A 22002-nucleotide genomic window follows, 5' to 3' on the forward strand; every position below is an offset into this window, starting at 1 on the left:
TCGTTCACCGCTGCTCAAAGTCCTGAAACTCTCTAACCTAATCATAAGGTTGTTAAAATCCTTGTTGGTAATCAAAAGTGGTTAATAAATACTACATACTTCTTTTACTATATTGTAACACCTTATAGACTACTTTCAACAGGATAAAATCTTTGTGCTCCCTACAATAAACCCATGTGGTTATGCGAGCATTGGCATACGGACACAGTGGAAAATTAAATGAACAAATAATTAAAACAATTTAAAAGATATACAAGTATCTACTTACAACAATACTTTCTGGATATACGTTGTCACTGTATGAGCCATCTTCAAAGTTGATTTCGTAAAAAGTCTGTGCTGCTGTCCCAATCACCTTGCATCTGCAAAAGCGTCCATTGCTGTTTTTTGCAATGACCACCTGATCTAATGATACAGATGGAAGATCTCGGTTTTGCTATTGTTTAAGGGTGGGGAAGAAATGAGATAAGAAAAAGGAAGAAAACTGAATTTATATCAAACATGAATATCTGAATTTTCTAAGGCAGCATTATTCCATGACTGTGGATGAATCTATATCTTAAAAAGACATTTCAAGAAATTTATAATGGATTGATTTCTGCTAAACTTACCCCATTATACAGTCCCCTAGTCCTTTCTCTCTTCCCTCCAAAGGCACTTTGCACATTTACCTCCAAAATATCTAGTCCCATTAATTAATCATTACATCATGGGTATTCACACTTTTCCAACTACATTTGGTTCAGTGTCTCAGCAGCAACCTGAATTTAAAGTATATATGCACTATGATTTATAACCTAGTGCTATACAGGTCTCCCCCGCTATCCGAAGGTAAAGCGTTCCTATGAAACCTTTTGGAAGCCGAAATGTCATAAAGCAAAGAAGCAATTTCCATTAATTTATATGGGAAAAATTTCTGAGCGTTCCCAGACCCAAAAAATAACTTATCAAATCAAACCAAATAACACACAAAACCTAAAATTACACTAACATATAGTAAAAGCAGGAATGATATGATAAATACACATCCTATAAAAAGTAAAAATATTGTACGTATGGTGTAGTTTCATTTATCAGATCGGGAAGACAGCGAGCCAAAATCGATTTGGGGAACAAAAATCAGCACATACACGCATGTGCACATATACGCCTATGTACGTACACGCGTACGCACATTCATGCATGCGCACACAACTGCCCGCACAAAGCTTCACGGTCATGGTAGTCTTTCTCGGGGTAAACACATGTATAAAGCGGTTGTCTTTTGTTCGTAAAAGCGAAAATCCTCTTTGGTTAGAGAAATCAGGTACCAATGTAGGTCTTTCGTAACAATGAGCTGTCGTAAAGTGAATGTTTGAAAAATGGGGGCAACCTGTAACTGACCTCTCCAAAATTCTAGATCCACACGATTCAAGTAGAACAAAACACTGGATGAGAAATATGCGAATAGCACTAAATATCTATGCTTGAAGATTCTGCCCACTACCAACAGTTTGATCCTAGCTGCACTGTACTGCCTCTGCAATGATATTCGTTCATAAAGTGCCCATCTGTCACATCACACAGCAGTCTAAGATTATTTATATTCAATACACACAAATTAGATAAGTGATTGTTTAGGCAACTTGTAAACAATTACTTGGTCAGATAACATAAGAAATGGCTCAACCTGTTTGGCCAATCATTCATGGGTTAGTCAAAGGAGTGTGAAATCATTGGTATATTACCAGTCACTGTGAAATCTTACAGCCTGCTGTTATGTTTAGATTTTCAGAAAACAATCATAAATATCTGTCTTTCATGCTTAACCTACAAGAATTACATCTTCAAAGCGTATCCCATCCACCAACAAAAACCTCTCTGTATCCTAGCTGGTCACCATTGTCCATAATTGTGACAAAAAAACTCATCTTTCATCCAATACAATCTACCGTAGATTCCGGACTACAGAGCGCACCTGATTTTTAGCCGCTGGCACTAATTTTAGAAATAAAATCATTTTTTTAAATGTAAAGGCCGCACCGGATTTTAGGCCGCACCGGATTTTCGGCCGCAGGTGTCCCACGTTGTAATATGAGATATTTACACAGAAAGATATTACACGTGAGGATTTTTTTAACTTTTAATTAAATCCATATGGTAACAAAAACAAATACATATTGCAAATGCTTTTTTTCGAACCGTGCCCGTACGCGGCTACTTTTAAATATACGTTGCGTATACTTCTTTACTGAACAACATTCCAATATCTCCTAACGACTGGTAAAAAATATATATACTGCAGCCTACCAGGAAAAGTTATTGATACCTTTAACTTAAAAGCAGAGTTCGCTCGGATCCAAAGCCGCTCGCGTAATGCCGCTCCCCCCCTCCTTTCCGTTTCATCGCAAACCGGCATTTAAAAGCAGATTTCGCTCGGATCCAAAGCCGCTCCGCCGCTCGACCCCCTCCTTTCCGTTTCATCGCAAACGGCATTTTCCCACAAGACGCCGCGAAACCGGGTGTGTCGTCATAGCATCCCGCGATGTAGTACAGAAAACAAATATAGTTTAAACTAAGAGGGTAGGTAGCACAATGCTTCGAGTGTTTTCCATGTTGATGAGGGTGAGTACAAATGACTGATTTACAATAATTTAATTGTGAAAGTGCGCTTGATTTATCGTACAATTTCATTGGACCTCTGTGAACTACTCATCAATTTTATTGGTCTACTGTTACGAGGCAAAATGTTTACGAGGCGGCATGAAAAAAAAAATGCATTAGCCGCTCCGGATTATTGGCCGCAAAGTTCAAAGCTGTTCAAAATGTGGGAAAAAAGTAGCGGCTTAAAATCCGGAATCTACGGTATTTATTTTGTAACATTTCCTGCACTTAAATTCCCTTTAAATTTTAAGTATCACTGTTTATCATTCTCTCTCAAACTTATGATTTCTGAATTTTGTACTTTCAGATATCAATGTATTAACCTTACTGTCGCAACCCAAAGCAAATAGTGAAGTGGCATTTTGTACGTGAATACTAAATATCAATCTTTATTTTTAAATCGGGTTTTGTGCCTGTAACCTGCAGTAATTTCTGGCTCATTTAAAACTTGTACATAGATGATTAAAATATCATAGTCAAGTAACATTAATTTTTAATAATATTAATAATTCTATTAGTTTTAAGATTGTGATAGGACAAGATAGGTCAGGTCCACAGATTAGGACCTACAGTTGTTGGGGGAACTTAAGACAGGATTTAGTAGAGCTTTGTTAGAAGGGAAAGGAATGAAAGGCACATGGGAGGCTTTTAACTGTGATATCAAACGTCTAAGCAGAGCATGCTCCTGTTAGGGTAAAGGGTAAACCTGGCAAGTTTAGGGAACCTTGGCTGATGAGAAATACTGAGGCTTTGGTCAAGGAAAAGAAGGATACATTGTTTTTAGGAAGGCGGGATCGAGTAAATCCTTAATAACTATAAAAAGATGAAGAAATCAGGAAGGGAAAGTGAGGGTATGAGATGGACGTGGCAGATCAGGTTAGGGAAACTCTCAAGAGGTTCTATCATTATATTAAGAATAAAATGGTCTAGGGAGAGAGTGGGTCCCCTTAGAATTCGGCAGGGCAGCCTATTTCTCCAGCTGAAGGAGATAGTGGGTACTTTATTTTACAAATATTTCTCTGTTGCTTACTGAAGAAAAAATTATGGTTGCTTTAGAAATAAGGGGAAAAATTGAGATGGTTTGGAGGATATTCAACATACTATGGAGGAGGTATTTTCAGCTTTTCAGGACATTAAGGTGGGCAAATCCCCAGGGCCCGACTGAGTGCAATCTCAGACTTTATGGGAGGCTAGAAGAGAAGTTGTGGAGGCCTTTGTGGAGATAGTTGTTTCATCATTGGCTACTGGTAAAGTTTTCAAAGACAGGAAGTCGGCTAATGTTGCTCCATTGTTTGCAAAGGTAATAAGGACAGGCTAGGCGTGGCAGTGGTGTATCTAAGGTATGGCAGGTATGGCATGTACCCTGGGTGCAACTTGAAGGGGATGCCACCGAGCAGTTTCTATTAAAGTCAGACAAGCCATCCTCGGATAGTCAAAAATGAATTTTCTTCAGATGTATGATCTGTCTTTGATTATCATGGGTGAGAAGCACTAGGATGGCCTTATTTCAGAGCATTGTGTAAGAAGACCATGAAATGTTATTTCACGAAGAAGGAAAGTGGAGCTGAAGGATGGAAGAGACGAAAGCTGGAGGCAGAGGAAGCCAAGTAGAGCAAGTTCTTCATGCCCTTCCTTGAAAAGTCCGGAACAAGTAGTTCGACACGTTCCATGGAGTCGCCTGCACTTGCTACAAGTTTGTTAGAATCTGAAGGTGGATCAAGTACAAATGTGTCACAAGCCGAGGAGGAAGTCAAGTCAGATAAATCTGAGTATGACGAGATTAAGAGTGAGGTTGCCACAGAGAGCGTGGACGTGACAGGAGGGGAAGACGATGGTGGTGCTGGTGATGTTGAGTTTATTGATGAGATTTTACCTGATGAGATTGAACCTGATGGCACTGAACCAAGTGAACTGGATGGTGTCAAAGAGCCTCGAACTGTCGTACCAGAAGTGATTGAACAGCATGACACTGGACTTCTGAAGTTCGACAAGGATATTGGAAAAGCAATTCTGCCTGATGTGTTGAGAACAGAAATAATAAAGCTGGGTTTGAAGTATTTCCAGAACAGTGAGGGGTCTTTCCTACCAACAAATAACTGCTCAATGAACAAAACTTGGTTCAAGAGGAAATTGAGAAATGGTGGTGGTGAGGAAGTGACTCGCTCATGACTGGTCTATTCCCCTTCTAAAAAGTCTGCATTTTGTATCTGTTGTCTTCCCTCTTATTCCCGGTTAGACCATCAATCCTCACTGGAGCAGGAAAGTGGATTCAACTAGTGGAAAGCACCTGAAAAGATTAGTGTTCATGAAAATGCCAAGAATCATCGGGAATGCTTCACACAGTGGAAAGAAATGGAAAGAAATTTAGCTGGAAACAGAGAAGTTATTGACGTAGTATTTCAGTCACAGATTGAGAAGGAAAAGCAAAAGTGGCGTGATATCTTGACGAGAATCCTTCACTGCATAAAATTCCTTGTGACTCAGAACCTGGCTTTGCAAGGACACAGGGAGTCACTTCAGCTAGACGATAACTCCAATGTGGGAAATTTCCATGGCTTACAGAAACTACTGGCCATCTTTAACCCCGTCATAAAAGAACTCCTCACTCATTTGGAAAATCATCCTGGATCCACGTCTTATCTTTCACCGGGTGTCCAGAACGAATTCATTCATATGATGGCATCCACTGTTCACCAGAATTTACTGAGAAGCATTCGTAAAGCCAAGTACTATGGTCTCATGTTCGACTCGACTCCTGATCAGGCACACTGTGAGCAGATGTCAGAAGTAGTGAGGTATGTAGTTTGGTTTTGAGAGGAAAACAGTCCATGTTAGAGAGTCCTTCCTTGGTTTTATCCAGATAAGCCAGAAGGATGCTGAGAGCTTGGTTGAAGACATCTTGAAACAGCTAGAGAAGGGCGAAATGGAGCTACAAGATTATCAGTCACAGTGCTATGACAACGCTGCTGTGATGGCTGGACACAGAAGTGGTGTTCATCAAAGAATAAGAGAGAAAAACAACCTGGCAGTGTTTGTGAATTGCAACAATCACTCACTCAACTTGGTGGATGTACATGCAGCCAAGCAGGATACAATGATGGCCATGTTTTTTGGAACCGTCGAAGCTCTCTACATGTTTTTTTCTCGTTCAACACAGCACTGGGAAAAACTCAAAAACGCTGTGTCTGTGGTTGTTAAGTCGGAGTCCAAAACCAGGTGGAGTGCAAGGACAGAAGCAGTGAAACAAGTACCTTGAGGAGATACTTCAAGTTCTCCAGGACATAATAGACAATGAAAACGAGACCAGTGAAACAAGAAGTGACGCAAGGCATCTGTAAAACCTCATGTTGAGTTACGAATTTCTGATTTTGCTAGGATTTTGGAACAAAGTACTCATTCACATTGACTATATTCAAAAGAGGCTGCAGGATCCTAGCATGAACTTACACAATGCTGCCCTGGATTTGAAAGCCCTCCGAGATCATTTGTATGGTGGAAAGAGAAGTGTTGGTCAGTGAGTCACTCGAAGGAGGAGTCGGTCTCGGTCAAGAATGGAATATTGAAATTGAAAGACGTCAGAGACGAAAGAAACGAGTGGCTGATGAGAACTCGAGAGACGCTGGGTTAACAGCTAAGGAGGAAATGGAAAGAGTCATGAAGGGAACACTTGACCATCTTCACAGAGAAATAGACGAACGGTTCGCTCGTTTGCATAACACTGACACCAAGTTTGGGTTCCTTCTTGATGTTGAAGGACTGTGTTACGGTGCCAACAGTAACGACCTAAAGAAGTGTGAAAATTTGGGTGAATTGTACAGCTCTGATGTTGATAGACAGTAGCTATATGAAGAAATTTTGGATTGCATAATGTTGCTATTAAGGTGGGTCAACATGAAAATATCAAGACCTGAAGAGCTTCTTGAATTTATTGTTCAGTATGGAGATGAGAGCGTTTTCCCCAATCTTCGCATTGCTATTCAGATAATGCTAGTTTCCATCACCAGCTGTAAGAGATCATTCATCAAGTTAAAACTAATAGTTTTGTATTTGAGAGTCTCCATGGGTCAAGGCAGACTCTGTGATCTTGCTCTGCTGAGTGTAGAAAGAGAAGAAACTGAAAAAACTGACTTTGATCACATCATAGACCAATTTGCATCAGTGAAAGCAAGGAAGGTGAAGTTATAATTTTCATGTAGTGCCATAATTTGTTAATTAAAATATTAAAGAGCTTGACTTGTATTTTTGAGCTGATATTATGGTAAAGTTACCTAAAAGATGGGTGTCAGATGTTTGGACAGGGGCGCAATTTCAGTGCTTGCCATAGGTGTTATTTTCCATAGATACGCCCCTGACTGCGGGTCAGCCAGCCTTACATCGGTAGTGAGGAAATTACTGAAGGGAATTCTGAGGGATGATTTACCCACCATTGGATAGTCAGAATTTGATTAGAAATCAGCATGGCTGTGTGCATGATGAACCTTTTAGAGGTTTCTTTTGATGAGGTAACCTAAATAGTAGATGAGGGTAGGTCAATGGACGTTGTCAATCTGGACTTTAGCAAAGTCTTCAACAAGATCGCACTTGGTAGGCTGGTCTGAAAGGTAAGGTCCCATGGATCTTGGAGAGCACGTTTAGTAGATTCAAAATTGACTTAAAGAGTGGAAGATTGTTTCGCAGAATGGAGACCAGTGACTAGTGGAGGCTAGTGGTGTGCTGCAGGGATCGGTGTTGGACCATTGTTATCATTTATATAAATGATTTTGATGCAAATGTATAAACAGTTTGCAGAGATGCAAAATTAGGAGGTGTTGTAGATAATGAAGAAGCTCATTGGGGTTGGGGTTTGATATTATTGTCACTGTTTTTTCTGAGGGATGGGTTGGGGGTTTGGAGTTTTGGATACTCCAGCTGTCATTTTCCATGTGAGAGAGGGGGTGGGCGGAGGTTTGGAATTTGTGAATTCTGTTTCTTTTTTCTTTTTCATGCGGGGGGGGGATGTTGATGATTTTCTTTCAATAACTCCCACGCATTTCTGTATTTCATGGCTATCTGGAGAAAACGAATATCAGAGTTGTATTGGACATGTATACTTCGACATTAAAATAAACCTTTGACCTTTTATCACCAGAGATGAAGTGGATCTTTATTAGCCAGAGGGTGGTGACTCTGTGGAATTCATTGCCACAGACGGCTGTGAAGACCAAGTCACTGGATATCCTTAAAGTAAAGACTGATAGGTACTCATTTCATAAGACACTCTAATTCGACTCCTATGTCTTGAGGTCTCATAGCTGTAAAAGTGGTGAGGTCACGCTTAAGTACTGTGTCAGCCTGCTATTGGAGATATGGTTAAATTGGAAAGTGTGCAGAAAGATTTATAAAGATCTTGTATCAAAAAACAAGCAAACAGGCAGTATGTTATAGCTGTACAAAATGCTGCTTAAGCCTCACTGGGAGAAAAGTGTGGTTTCAGAGAATGCACCTTACATAGAAAATATAGGCCTTGGAGAGGGTGCAGCATAAATTTACCAGTATTTCAAGGGTTAAATGGTGAGATGAGATAAACCAAATTATGTATTCTCTGAAAAGTTGAAGATAAAGGAATCATTTGAATTTTGTTTCAGTATTAGGAGGAACTGACTGGATAGATGCAAAGAATCCACTTGTAAAAGTAATGAATGCGAGGACAAAAAAGGTAATTCAAATATTTGTAACAGACTTGCAATTAATAGAACATTTTTACACAAAAAATGATAGAAATTTGGAACACCATAAACAATGAGGTCAGCTCAGTTGTTCTCTTTGAATCTAAAATAGATAAGAATTTTATTAACTGAATGCACAAGGAGTTAAGCCACAGATTAGCCATGACCTCAAGGAATGGCAGAGCAAACCAGAGGAGCTAAGTGGTTATGATTCTTAGCTCTTTACCCATTACATTAACTCAAAAACCACAAGATATTGGTGGAAAGAAAAAGTGTGTAAAAACAGGATATAGTCAAAAACTTCTATTTTTAAAATCGATGTGTAATATGTACAGAATCTTGAACACTTCCGCACTTCCTGAAGTAAAAATCTAACAACTTCCATATTCTGATTTTACAACGTGAGCTGGAATAAACCTATAATTTTCATCCTGTGATATCAGTCATCATTCATTTTAAATTCCCAAACCTTTCATTCTGTCTATTCACCTGCATTGTTGATTTAACATGATAATCCAGGCATTCTTACTTCTCCAATACACACAGTCTTCTTCAAAATAACCCTTCCAAGCATGACTGACTAAAATTAATGTGCTCCTCACATTTGTAATGGTCACAAAAATATGTTAAGCAGATGGGCAACAAATAGTCTCCTATGGAGTTAAGCTATTGAGATTAATCTGTCATTCTGTGCTTTCTGAATTCAGAATTATAAATTTAGAATGTATTAAAAGATAATCTATTGTCAGGACCGGACATGATTAGGCTGATTAAGGCAAGGGTGATCAGTTAATTATATACTGCTCCACAAAATCCAATACTTCCAGATTAATCCAAGCAAATACAAATTACAATGATCTTCTACATTTTCAGTAGAAAACTATAAAAGGAGAAAATGCTGAAAACATTAGCATGTTAGATACCATCTATGGAAAAAAAATAACTAATATTTCATCAACAGAAGTGAGAAAGATAATCTGAACTAGTTTTCAGCAGCAGAGAGAGCAGGGAAAGTAGCAGTTTGGAACCACATTACCTCATTAAGTCTCACCCTATCAAAGAGAGTCCCTTTGTTCTATTCATCTCCACCTGCAACTGAAAACTTATATTGTTTTCTCTCTCACTTCCAATGAAGGCTCCCAAACCTAAATTATTCTCTCTTTTTCCCGCCAATATTGCCCGATCTTCTGACTGTTTCCGGCATTTTCTTGTTTTCAATTTCAGATTTTTTGTATCTGCAGTTTTAATTTCCAATAATCACAATTGCTTGTTCAATTTAGGAGGTACATTTTGAGGTAATTTTAACATGATCGCTATTAATCAATGTGGTAATACATGTTGAAAGTTATCATTGAAAGACCAACATAACTGATATGGTCACTTACATTCTGACTGTTCGCCTTGTGCTTAAAGCAGATAATGGATACAACATAGGGCCAGTCATCTGGTTCCATTACAACCCCTGCAGCATGTGCACACGTCACATGAAATGATGTGGAGCAATGCTCGTATGAACACTGGATACAAGCTCCCATGCTGCTCTTCACTTTTTTCCTGCAGTACACACATTTCTGATGGAACAAGAAAAAGTAGAATACATGAATAAATATCTTCTGACTTTACTTTCACTAGTTTGCAGGCAGTTTGATGTTTTATAGCTGACATTGAATTACATTAGGTGAAGCAGAATACATCCAGAGGGGGTATACGTAAATGTGAAGTGAATTTAAATCAAGCAAGTTCCCACCAGTCAGGCTCTTTACTGCTTTTACAATAAATCCAAATGATACATGTTCAAAGAGTTCATCTGTCAATGGTCAAAAAATTGTGATCAATCCCAAAATTAGTGTTAGGAATGAAAAATACCTCAGCATTATATTTATTGTTAGTGAAATACTGCTTTTTAAATTGCACTTTAATTATTATCAAACCAATCTAATTGTGGCCATTCACATATATTCTGACCAAACTGACATCACCATCTTCCTCTTCAAAACAACAAGGGCTATGCTCCACAACTGAATCTTGGACTTTCTACCTAATAAATCATTTTCAAAATAAGGTTTAATGTTTTTTTAACTAATACAAATGAAGGCCGAATGGATTCTTAAAGATTGCATTCTTCCAATTTTGAACTGAGCTTCATCTTGAAACATATTTCTGAATGCAAAATCCAAGGGATGCCTACTGTTTGGAACTTTTCAGAACTCTAGTGCTTCTTTCTAGAACTCTTCTTTCAGATAGATTAAAAACTCTATCACTAGACCTCTAATCTCGGCTGGCACTTCTGTGCAGTACAATATTTGTTGCACAATATTTGACTGTTGCAGTCAAATAATAATGACCGTTGCAGACTGTTGCCTGCTGTACACAAATTAACTGCTTCATTTCTTAAATTACATGAATGACTGTTGTTCAAAGCTGCTTATTTGACGCTAAAGCTCTTTGGAATAAGATGGAACTGCAAAAAGGGACCAGATAAAAATGATTTTTTTTTTTGTCTTTTAAATTCATCTGTAGATATTATGCATTAGCAGTATTTCTACTCTCTCATCCACTTGCCAAAACTAAAGCATTGGAAGTCCAGAGATCAAGGCTGTGGTCATCATGGAGCCAATCATTAAATTCAAAGCTGAAGGAGCTGATACTTTCTCAAGAGGTGTTGAAAGATTTGGATATCTATCCACATATCATTTGTCACTAGAATAATATTTCATTCTCAAATTACACTGGGATTAAACGAAGACGGGAAAGTACATGAATACACTGCACTAATATTAACAAATTATCTTTTACATATTTAAAAAAAACTGAAACAAAACGACAAGGTGGGACAATTGCTTCAGAACATGTCATGTTTCAGAATACGAAGCAAAACTGCAAAGCAGGTACATAGACACAAGAAGTACTTTGAGGTATTATTTCTCAAAACACAAACGATTTTATTTCTGTTCTTCCAGAGCTTTATGGGATTATAACTCTGAAAATAAATGCAAGTTCCGCATGAGAAACAAATTAAAAATTACTATTAAGACTCACTTTCATCTTATTCAATACAGTGGGCTGATTAGCTTTTGTACTAAAGTTTGATTGGATGCTAATCTCTTCAAGGTCTTGAAAATATAAAAGTAGAAAAGGGAAAGAGAAGAAGAATTTATTTCACCTTCTATCACACCAGCCTTTAATTTCAATGGACATTGTTTGCAATTTTTGCCAGTGTGGTGCCATCAACAAATACTTCCAACCAGCCACCTTGAAATCTTGTGTGTTCAGGGCAGAACAGCCCCAATGTTCCTCATCTTTGCATACATTCGGCATGTCATCCAAAAGTTTGACAAACATCTATAAATGTACAGTGGAAACTATATTGACTGGTTGCATCACGGTTTGGTATGGAAACACCAATGCCCTTGAACGGAAAAAGAAGTGGATACAACCCAGTCCATCACGAATAAAGCCTGCCCCACCATTGAGCACATCTACAACGAGTACAGTAGCAAAACAGCATCATCGAGCATCAAGGACCTCCACCATCCAGGCCATGCTCTCTTCTCTCTGCTGCCATCAAGAAGCAGGTACAGAAGCCTCAGGACCCACACCTCCATGGTTAGGAACAGTTATTACTCATCAACCATCAAGCTCTTGAACAGAGTGGATAATTTCACTGAACCCAACACTGAACTTTACCCACAACTTATCGGGCTCAATTTCAAAGTCTCTTCTTCTCTTGTTTTCATTAGTTATTGCTTATTTATTTATTATTATAATTTTTTTCTTTTTGTATTTGCATAGTTATCTTTTGCACATTGGGTGTTTGTCCATCTTGTGTGCAGACTTTCATTGATACTACTGTTCCTTTATATTTATGGTGAATGCCCACAAGAAAATGAATCTCATGGTAGCATACGGTGACATACATGTACTTTGATAATAAAATTAGTTTGAACTTTGAACCACTGTTTCCTTCACAGATTAGATTTTCTACTTTTATTTCAGATTTGATTCAATATCTCATTCACTAACTATCTCTTCCAGCAGTGGAGTTCATCTTTAGTATTATAACTAATCCTAACTTTCATGAAATCCTGAAAATACTGGCAAGTCAGGCAGCATCTGTGAAAGAGAAACTGTTATCAGGGAAGTGAACCTTCAACAGGATATGGAAAAAGGTCATTGACCCTGAACTAGTAAACTTTAATTCTCTGTTCACAGATGCAGCCTTCTAGACCTAGCCTACTGTGCCTTCTAGAAATTTATTTTTATTTCAGGTTTGCTTATATCCCCAAGACCTTTAACAGATTAATATTCATTAATATTAATACAAATATTTAATGTGAACTTAGACCCTTCTAGGCTAAGCTTGGGCTACTGCCAGAGATAATTAAAAAGTAAAGAAGGGAGAAACTGCAGGTTTGGTTTACTGAGATGGTGATGAACAGTTATTCAGAATCTGGTCAATTCAACTTCCAGATGACTTTAATGAAATACAGAAAAGATAGATCCAGAAATCAATATCAAAATAATCTAGGATATTAGGAAGAAGAAAAAGCAATTATCATTGGAAATTTTAATGACTAAATGAATGATTAGTTTGTGAATATACTTGAGAAAGTACATAACCAATTGGCTCTTTTTGGATAAAAGGGACAAATGACTCTCATTCCACCCCATTATATTTATTTTTACGATAAGAATCTGAGACCTGGTTTCAGGGAGAAGAATCACACTCTGAAGTAGTGCTTTTCTTTCATCTGAGGTTACAGGAAAATTGAAAGATCATTCATACTCATTACAACCAATGAGATATCGAAGCTACCAATGAATAATCTCAGATTTCAACATTTCTAAGGAACTGGGGACAGTCTCAATCAGAATCAGCAAAACAGAGATTTCCCATTTTACCTCATCTTTCCTGTACAGGTATTATCTCGTGCAGGAATACACTAACCTTGGCTCCTAGCCCTATGAAACCTCTCCTCAGTGACAGATTTTAAATGCTCTGATTACAAACAAATCCACACTTGGTTCAACAAATCCCTGGCACAAAATCATCCAGAATTACAGACAAAAATCAGCATGATCAATATTAATTACTTAGAAAGAGTAGAAAGGAGATGGATTGCAAATGAATTAAATAAGGAGTGGCCTTTCCTTTTAGTGAGGAAATATGAAACAGAAGTGCCACAGCACCTCTTCTACTACATAAAAACAGCTGAATGCTTTTGTACACTTTAATTTCAGTGTGCTAACGTCACAGTAATGTATGCATCTGAAACTGAAACAGAGGACCAGGTAACTAGCAAAATATCCCTGTTCTTAAAACAAAATTTAAAGAAGAACACTCTATTAGCGCTTGAAGATATATGACAAGGTCAGAATGAATCATCAGCCAACAGGATAAAATATCTGAATACTCTTGTAAGCAAAATGCAGTCCTCTGCCAAAACCCAAAGAAATATCACACACAAAATGTTGGTGGAACACAGCAGGCCAGGCAGCATCTATAAGGAGAAGCTCTAACCGAAGAGAAAGATAGTAAGAGATTTGAAAGTAGTGGGGGGAGGGGGAAATGCGAAATGATAGGAGAAAACCGGAGTGGGTGGGATGAAGCTAAGAGCTAGAAAGGTGATTGGCAAAAGTGATACAGAGCTGGAGAAAGGAAAGGATCATGGGACGGGAGGCCTCGGGAGAAAGAAAGTGGGGGGTGGAACACCAGAGGGAGATGGAGAACAGGCAGAGTGATGGGCAGAGAGAGAGAAAAAAAAACAAACAACTAAATATGTCAGGGATGGGGTAAGAAGGGGAGGAGGGGCATTAACGGAAGTTAGAGAAGTCAATGTTCATGCCATCAGGTTGGAGGCTACCCAGCCGGTATATAAGGTGTTGTTCCTCCAACCTGAGTGTGGCTTCATCTTGACAGTAGAGAAATATTTTGATTTTCACAATAATTTAATAACAACCACTTCCTCTTTGAATTTGGACTTTGCACATGGAATATTAGGTCTGAATTTCATGCTCACTAGGTTTTTTGACAATTTGTAGCATATTGAAAGTTCTTAAATCATGCTGAATACATTTTAAAGGTTTAAACCTCACAGTATAAATACGAGCAAGACACAGGACCAGCCCTGCACTACCGTTGCAACCCATCTTCAGCTTGATATTTAAAGGTGTTTCAGACAACTTAAGATCTCCAGGCAATATCTTGGAAGGCAAAAGTGGTTACTAAAAAGTTAGGCTATCAGAAGACAATGTATAACAAGGTATTACATGGTGCATTGATGTATTACAAGGTAAAACAGTAACAGGGTGCAGAATAAAGTGTTGCAGAACAGAGGAAGTGTGGTATAAGGCGCAAGGTCACAATGAGGTAGATTGTGAGGTCAGAGACTATCTTGTCATTCTAGGGAAACATTCAATAATCTTATAACAACAGGACAGAAGCTGTCCTTGGGCCAGGTGGTACATGCTTGCAGACTATTGCATCTCCTGCCTGATTTTTTTTTACCAGGGAATGTGTGATAGGAAGAAGAGAGAAATGTCTGGATTCAATGGTAGGACCTTTGATTATACTGGCTGCTTTACTAAGCACAAGAAGTGTAGACAGAGTCCATGGAGGAGAGGCAAGCTTCCATGGTGTGCTGAGCTGTGTCCACAACTCTCTGCCGTTTTTTGTGGTCATGAGCAACAGTTGCCATGCATCCAGATAGAATACCTTCTATGGTGTATTGATAAAATCGACAAGGGTCAAAAGGGACAGGCCCATATGTCTCCCGAGGAAGTAGAGAAATGGTGAAGTAAGGTAGAAAGGTGGTAGTATTTAACAGAGTTAATTCCAGTGAGATACTGAGAATGAAAGGCAAAATTGTAACAGGGAGTAAAAAGTAACTTCTAGTTGGATGGATCACTGAAGATTTCAGCAGAACTGAAGGGATTATGAATAAAATTCCACTGGGATGAGAGGATTTACAAAGAATATTCCAGAAACAAGGTTCTAGTGATCATTAAGTTTGATGAAATGGAGACCAAGAGCCAAATAAATGTAAAGGATATACCAAATACAGTCCAGGTATAAATGGGATGCTAGGGGAAAGAAATTGCAACGGATCTGGATCAGCTCATAAGCTATCAACTATACCCCAGCCACAACTACTTACCCTGGAAATTAATTGACCTTTGAGTGGGATACAACTATTGTTCCCTTTGCCTACCAAAATCAAAAATAGAAGCTGGTTTGTTAGCAGATACACCCCACAAATATTAAGAATGGATACTGCAGTACAAGGTATTAGTGCTGTTGAACTGCCTAAAGGAAATGCCTGTAATGTAAATGAAAGTCATATTTTTGCAGAATACGCAATGTCTCAGATTTCCTTACAAAAACATAAACTGAACAATACATGTATTACTTAAACATCCACAAATGACACAGCTTTAGAGTTAAGCAACAAACATTTCAACACTTATGGTTTAGGGCTCTTCTTCACTTCAGCAGAACTGAAATAATAGCAATTTTATTTACACAAAGTCAATAAAATTAATTTAACCTATTGTACACATTCTTTCCCTTTTTTAAAATCCATTCCTTAATGCAGCTTCATTTAAATATGCAACAGAACACTCCAGGCTGTGAGTTTTTTTTACGAATATGACTTATTGTTAAATGAAACAGAGTTAGGTAAAATAGCATAACTCTCCTTAAGGTAAAATGCTGTGGCATTGTGTGGTGTTATGCACAATGACTCAAAAAGGTGTGCTAAAATTCCTATCCAATCACAGTAGTAAAGGGCAGAGACTTGTAATGACCACTAGATGAGGAAGAGCTTTTTATTTATTTGACCACAAACTTACCTTTATCAGGTATTAGCTGTACTGCAAGGAACAGTTTTATAGCAGCAGGTGAAAGGAAGAGATTCAGTATATATTATTTTTTGAAGAGTCAACGCAGGCACAACAGCCCAAACTGCAGTCATTGTATGAACTTATTCCATATTAAAGTCTTTGCATTGTTTATATACGCCTTCAAATCTTAAATCAGCTGTCATTTTCCAAACTGACAATTTGACACATTGACAACTTCCATAATAAATACAATACCAATGCTCACATGTTATAACAAAATTGCTTACATAACTTGCCTCCTATTGTACCTTCCTATAATGGTACTGCAGCAGCTCAGCTTGTGCTGTCTAGGTCTTTGCTTTACGCTGTACAGAAACACTTGCTCCATTTCTGCTCCCATGTGCCTTAAGTTTTACTAACTAAAAGAAAGAAATCTAGCTTTTAAATACATTCATTCATAAATATACATAAGTATGTTCTGATAAGAAGCAATGAAGAATGACCATGTAATCTTTTTTTTTATACAAGGCAATATGTGAGATGTTGTCCAGGATAATGAGATTTTCCAAATGTATCTCTGAAATAAAGATGAGGCCACAGTTTACTGGTTAATATATAGCACTTCCAAGTATGTAGCTCCTCCACTGTAGTGGTGTGAAATTGTAATGAGGATCACATGTTAAAATACCTAAAGTAGGTATGAAACATTGACCTTTCTAGCTAAAAACTCACACAAGGGCAAGGACATTAGAGTATTTAAAACCAAGGATAATTTGAATTTTATTTTACTTAGAGATACAGCATGGAATAATACAACAAAGATAAAGGGATCTTGGTTCAATTAGCATCCCGATTTCACACAGACTTCATCTGTTCTCAACTTGCCATTTTCAATGCAGTCACAGTCTGTCCAGTAGTATCAGAAAATCCTTTTTAGTGATTTTACAGTCACATTCTTTTTTGAGGTATATGAAATACATCAGCTTTATAATCTACGAGCAGTGGTAGCTGTGAAGGACATCTAATGAAATTGCCTGTGTAATTTTGCCTCATTATTACATCTCCTTATAGCAATATAGTACAGCAGTAAGGTAAGGTTTAAAGTAATGTAGCACTTAGTTAGATCAAGATAATTCATGACGTGATAATTTAAAATTATTGTATAATGAGGAGAAATTTCTTTACAGAGAGAGCAGATAAAGTGGATAGCTGCAATACAATTAGATAAATATTTTGAGAAAACTATGAAGAGCTTTGGGTAGAAAGCAGAGCTAGAAGTTTATTTGGATTACCAAGGACAACCTATGAGTGGAGCTGTAAGCTACAGGTGAGTTTCAAAATAAATATTCTCTATCTGTACGCTCAGAAGAAAAAAATATTGTAGTTGGAGAACACAGCGAGAGGGGAGGGGGTGTGGTTCTAGGGAAGAGATTGCCAGGGCTATGGATGAATTTTTAGATCTTTACTGGCCCCATGAGAGATACCTGATGACTGGAAGAAAGCAAACATGATCCCCTTTTCAGGAGAGGCAGCAGGAAAAAGTTTGCTCATGATTGTTGTTTGTTGTATGTTCTACTGAACGTTGTGGGCATGCCATATTGGTGACATTTATGTGCTGTCCCCAGAACATCCTCAGCATGTGTTGGTTGTTAATGCAGACGGTGTATTTTCCTCCATGTTTCGATATACATTTGATCTAGTAAGACAGCCAACATAGCTTTGTCAACGGAAGATCCTGTCCAACCAATCTGATTAAACTTTTTGAAGAAGTAACAATGTATTAAGGGCTATGTTTCCTCTAAGCTGTGCACGTGTGTGCACGCACACACATTTTTCAATCAGCGCACAAAGGAAATTAACGTGCGCCCAAAAGGTTAGTTACCTAAAATAATGTAGTAATTACTAATTATACTTATTGAAAATAATCTTTTAACTAAATGTTTCTGTTAACTAGTTAGTCAGTTTTTCAAATACAGTACCACAATGCATGTCTCTAATTTATGTCACCTCACCTTTCCTGTTCCGGTCTGTACAGCTGTATTCCAGCTGAAATTACTGTAATAGTTAGACAGTTTAATGATTTCAAATTTTCCATGCAAGAAAAAATTAAATCCAAACTGATTTCAAACTTTGCTCAAGAGGTGGCATTTATACTTCAAAATGAACAGCTTTGCGACCTTGAACAGTTGATGGAACACTGGGGGAACCTTTCCTGCATCTAGTATGGACTGTAAGCAAGGTGTTAGCCTAATGAATCAACTCAAAAACAAGCTGAAAAACCGTTTAGGTGAATATCATTTGGATATGTTAATGAGAATCAAAAGCTATCAATTGGATGGAAGCTCTATTAGTCTAGATAGAGTTTACAAAGAATGGATAAATGCCAAAGACAGGAGAGAGAAAAAATAACTGAGTGACTTAAATATGTATGTTGTTTTGCTGTTATTCTGTGCAGTTTTATGTCAAATATTTTGTAAAACTACATAAACTGTGCCATTTGCGCATTCAGTGTGCACCTATTTTTGTCACAGGAAAAAAATTTGCACAACGTAAGATTTTTGCGCACACTGACTACTAAAAATTAGAGGGAACAGTGATTATGGGTAATAGATGTGATTTACATGGACTTCAGAATGCTTTTGATAAGGTACTATGTGGGAGGCTGGTTGAGAAGGTGAGAGCCCATGGGATCCAGTGAAAGACGGTAAGATGGATCCAAATTAGGCTTGGCCATAGGAGACAGTGGGTAATGGCAGTGGGTTGTTTTTACAATTAATTGTCTACGACCAGTGGTGTTTCCACAAGGATTGGTGCCAGTGCTCTTGATATTTGTAATATACACAAATAACTTGGATGTAGAAAGCAAGATCAGCAAATTCACAAATGACATGCAGGTTGGCAGAGTTGTTAATAGCGTGCAAGGTAATCTTAGACTTCAGTGAGTCACTGATGTGTTGGTAAAATGGACTGACAAATGGCAAATGGTGTTTAATCCAGACAAATATAAGGGGACATATTTTAGGAGCACTAATGAGGCTAGGACTTACAGGATGAATGTAAGTCTTTGGGAGTCTGGAGGAACAGAGTGACCTCGGAGTAGAAGTTATTGGCAATACAAATAAATAACATGCTTCAGAAAGCATCTGGGGCACTGGTCTGGGCAATGAATACAGAAGTAGAGAGCATATGCTCCAGCGTTGTAATCCTTGGTCAGACCTCAATTGCAGAAGTATGTGCAGTCCTGGGCACAAAGGTACAGGTAGAATGTGATAGCATTAGAGAGGGTTCAGTTATGAGGAGAGACTGGAGAAGTGAGGTATGCTTTCTCTGGAGTGCAGAAGGTTAAGAAGGGACTTAATTGACATACGGTATATGAAATACAGGGGTAAAGGCAGGAGGATCTTCTTCACGTACAAAGCAGCATGCGCCTGGAATGCACTGCCTGAGAAACTGGCTGAAGCTGGGTGGCTGACAGAATTTAAAATGTGTTTTTATCAGCATTTCAACTGGTTAGTCATAAAGGGCTATGGACAAGGTGCGGGTGTGGGTTGTCAGAGAAAGCTGACCACTGGTCATCTTGGACAAATTGAGCCAAATGTCTGTTCCCATGCTGTACAATTCTGATTCTAAGAGGCAGCAAAAGCATGATGGGCTGAGTTCCATTACCTTGATGTTACAATAGACAATAGACAGTAGGTGCAGGAGTAGGCCATTCGGCCCTTCTAGCCAGCACCGCCATTCACTGTGATCATGGCTGATCATACACAATCAGTACCCCGTTCCTGCCCTCTCCCCATATCCCTTGACCCCGCTATCTATAAGAGCTCTATCTAACTTTCTCTTGAATGCATCCAGAGACTTGGCCTCCACTGCCTTCTGGGGCAGAGCATTCCACATATTCACCACTCTCTGGGTGAAAAAGTTTTTCCGCATCTCTGTTCTAAATGGCCTACCCCTTATTCTTAAACTGTGGCCTCTAGTTCTGGACTCACCCATCAGCAGGAACATGCTTCCTGCCTCCAGTGTGTCCAATCCCTTAATAATCTTATATGTTTCAATCAGATCCCCTCTCATCCTTCTAAATTCCAGTGTATACAAGCCCAGTCGCTCCAATCTTTCAACATATGACAGTCCCGCCATTCCGGGAATTAACCTTGTGAACCTACGCTGCACTCCCTCAATAGCAAGAATGTCCTTCCTCAAATTTGGAGACCAAAACTGCAGGTGGGGTCTCACCAGGGCCCTGTACAGCTGCAGAAGAACCTCTTTACTCCTATACTCAATTCCTCTCATTATAAAAGCCAGCATGCCATTAGCTTTCTTCACTGCCCGCTGTACCTGCATGCTTGCTTTCATTGACTGATGTACAAGAACACCTAGATCTCATTGTACTTCCCCTTTTCCTAACTTGACTCCATTTAGATAGTAATCTGCCTTCCTGTTCTTGCCACCAAAGTGGATAACCTCACATTTATCCACAATAAACTGCATCTGCCATATATTTGCCCACTCACCCAACCTGTCCAAGTCACCCTGCATTCTCATAACATCCTCCTGACATTTCACACAGCCACCCAGCTTTGTGTCATCAGCAAATTTGCTAATGTTACTTTTAATCCCTTCATCTAAATCATTAATGTATACTGTAAACAGCTGCGGTCCCAGCACCAAACCTTGCGGTACCCCACTGGTCACAGCCTGCCATTCCGAAAGGGACCCGTTAATCACAACTCTTTGTTTCCTGTCAGCCAGCCAATTTTCAATCCATGTCAGTACTCTGCCCCCAATACCATGTGCCCTAATTTTGCCCACTAATCTCCTATTTGGGACTTTATCAAAAGCTTTCTAGAAGTCCAGGTACACTACATCCACTGGCTCTCCCTTGTCCATTTTCATAGTTACATCCTCAAAAAACTCCAGAAGATTAGTCAAGCATGATTTTCCCTTCATAAATCCATGCTGACTTGGACTGATCCTTCTACTGCTATCCAAATGTGTCGTAATTTCATCTTTTATAATTGACTCCAGCATCTTTTCCACCACTGACGTCAGGCTAACCGGTCTATAATTCCCTGTTTTCTCTCTCCCTCCTTTCTTGAAAAGTGGGACAACATTAGCCACCCTCCAATCAGCAGGAACTGTTCCTGAATCTATAGAACATTGGGAAATGATTACCAATGCGTCCACGATTTCTAGAGCCACCTCTTTAAGTACCCTGGGATGCAGACCATCAGGTCCCGGGGACTTATCAGCCTTCAGACTCAACAGTCTATCCAACACCGTTTCTTGCCTAATATAAATTTCCTTCAGTTCATCCTTTACCCTAGTTCCTTTGGCCACTATTACATCTGGGAGATTGTTTGTGTCTTCCCTAGTGAAGACAGATCCAAAGTACCTGTTCAACTCGTCTGCCATTTCCTTGTTCCCCATAATAAATTCACCCGTTTCTGTCTTCAATGGCCCAATTTTGGTCTTAACTATTTTTTTGCTATTCACATACCTAAAGAAGCTTTTACTATCCTCCTTTATATTCTTGGCTAGTTTACCTTCGCACCTCATTTTTTCTTGGCGTTACAAATAAAATGACCTCCATTGGCAACTGCACCTCAGAATAAAACAACTCAAGCCTTTCCTCTTTTCAAATAATTAAAAGAAACTTCATTAAACAATGAATACCATCTGCAGATATTTGTCTATTTTTAAAAAAGATGATCTTTAGGCCAGTAACATAATTTGGAAGTGGTTAAATATTCATTGAATTATAAAATATAATATTGGCAAAAGCAGAACAGCTGAAATTTAACTATAAGGA

General features: G+C 38.6%; 1 protein-coding gene across 3 annotated transcripts in view; it reads right to left on the reverse strand.

Moving 5' to 3' along the window:
* The window catches only part of kdm4b (lysine (K)-specific demethylase 4B), a 535771-nt gene that overhangs the window by 22083 nt on the left and 491686 nt on the right, over positions 1 to 22002 (reverse strand). For all 3 annotated transcript variants that reach the window (XM_073068769.1, XM_073068770.1, XM_073068771.1), the window contains 2 exons: positions 9734 to 9919; positions 269 to 436 (listed from right to left, as the gene is read on the reverse strand). In XM_073068769.1, the coding sequence (XP_072924870.1) occupies positions 269 to 436; positions 9734 to 9919 (354 nt within the window). The remainder of the gene's footprint in view (positions 1 to 268; positions 437 to 9733; positions 9920 to 22002) is intronic.

This window comes from Hemitrygon akajei, chromosome 16, assembly GCF_048418815.1.
Source record: "Hemitrygon akajei chromosome 16, sHemAka1.3, whole genome shotgun sequence".
Classification (NCBI taxonomy): Eukaryota; Metazoa; Chordata; class Chondrichthyes; order Myliobatiformes; family Dasyatidae; genus Hemitrygon; species Hemitrygon akajei.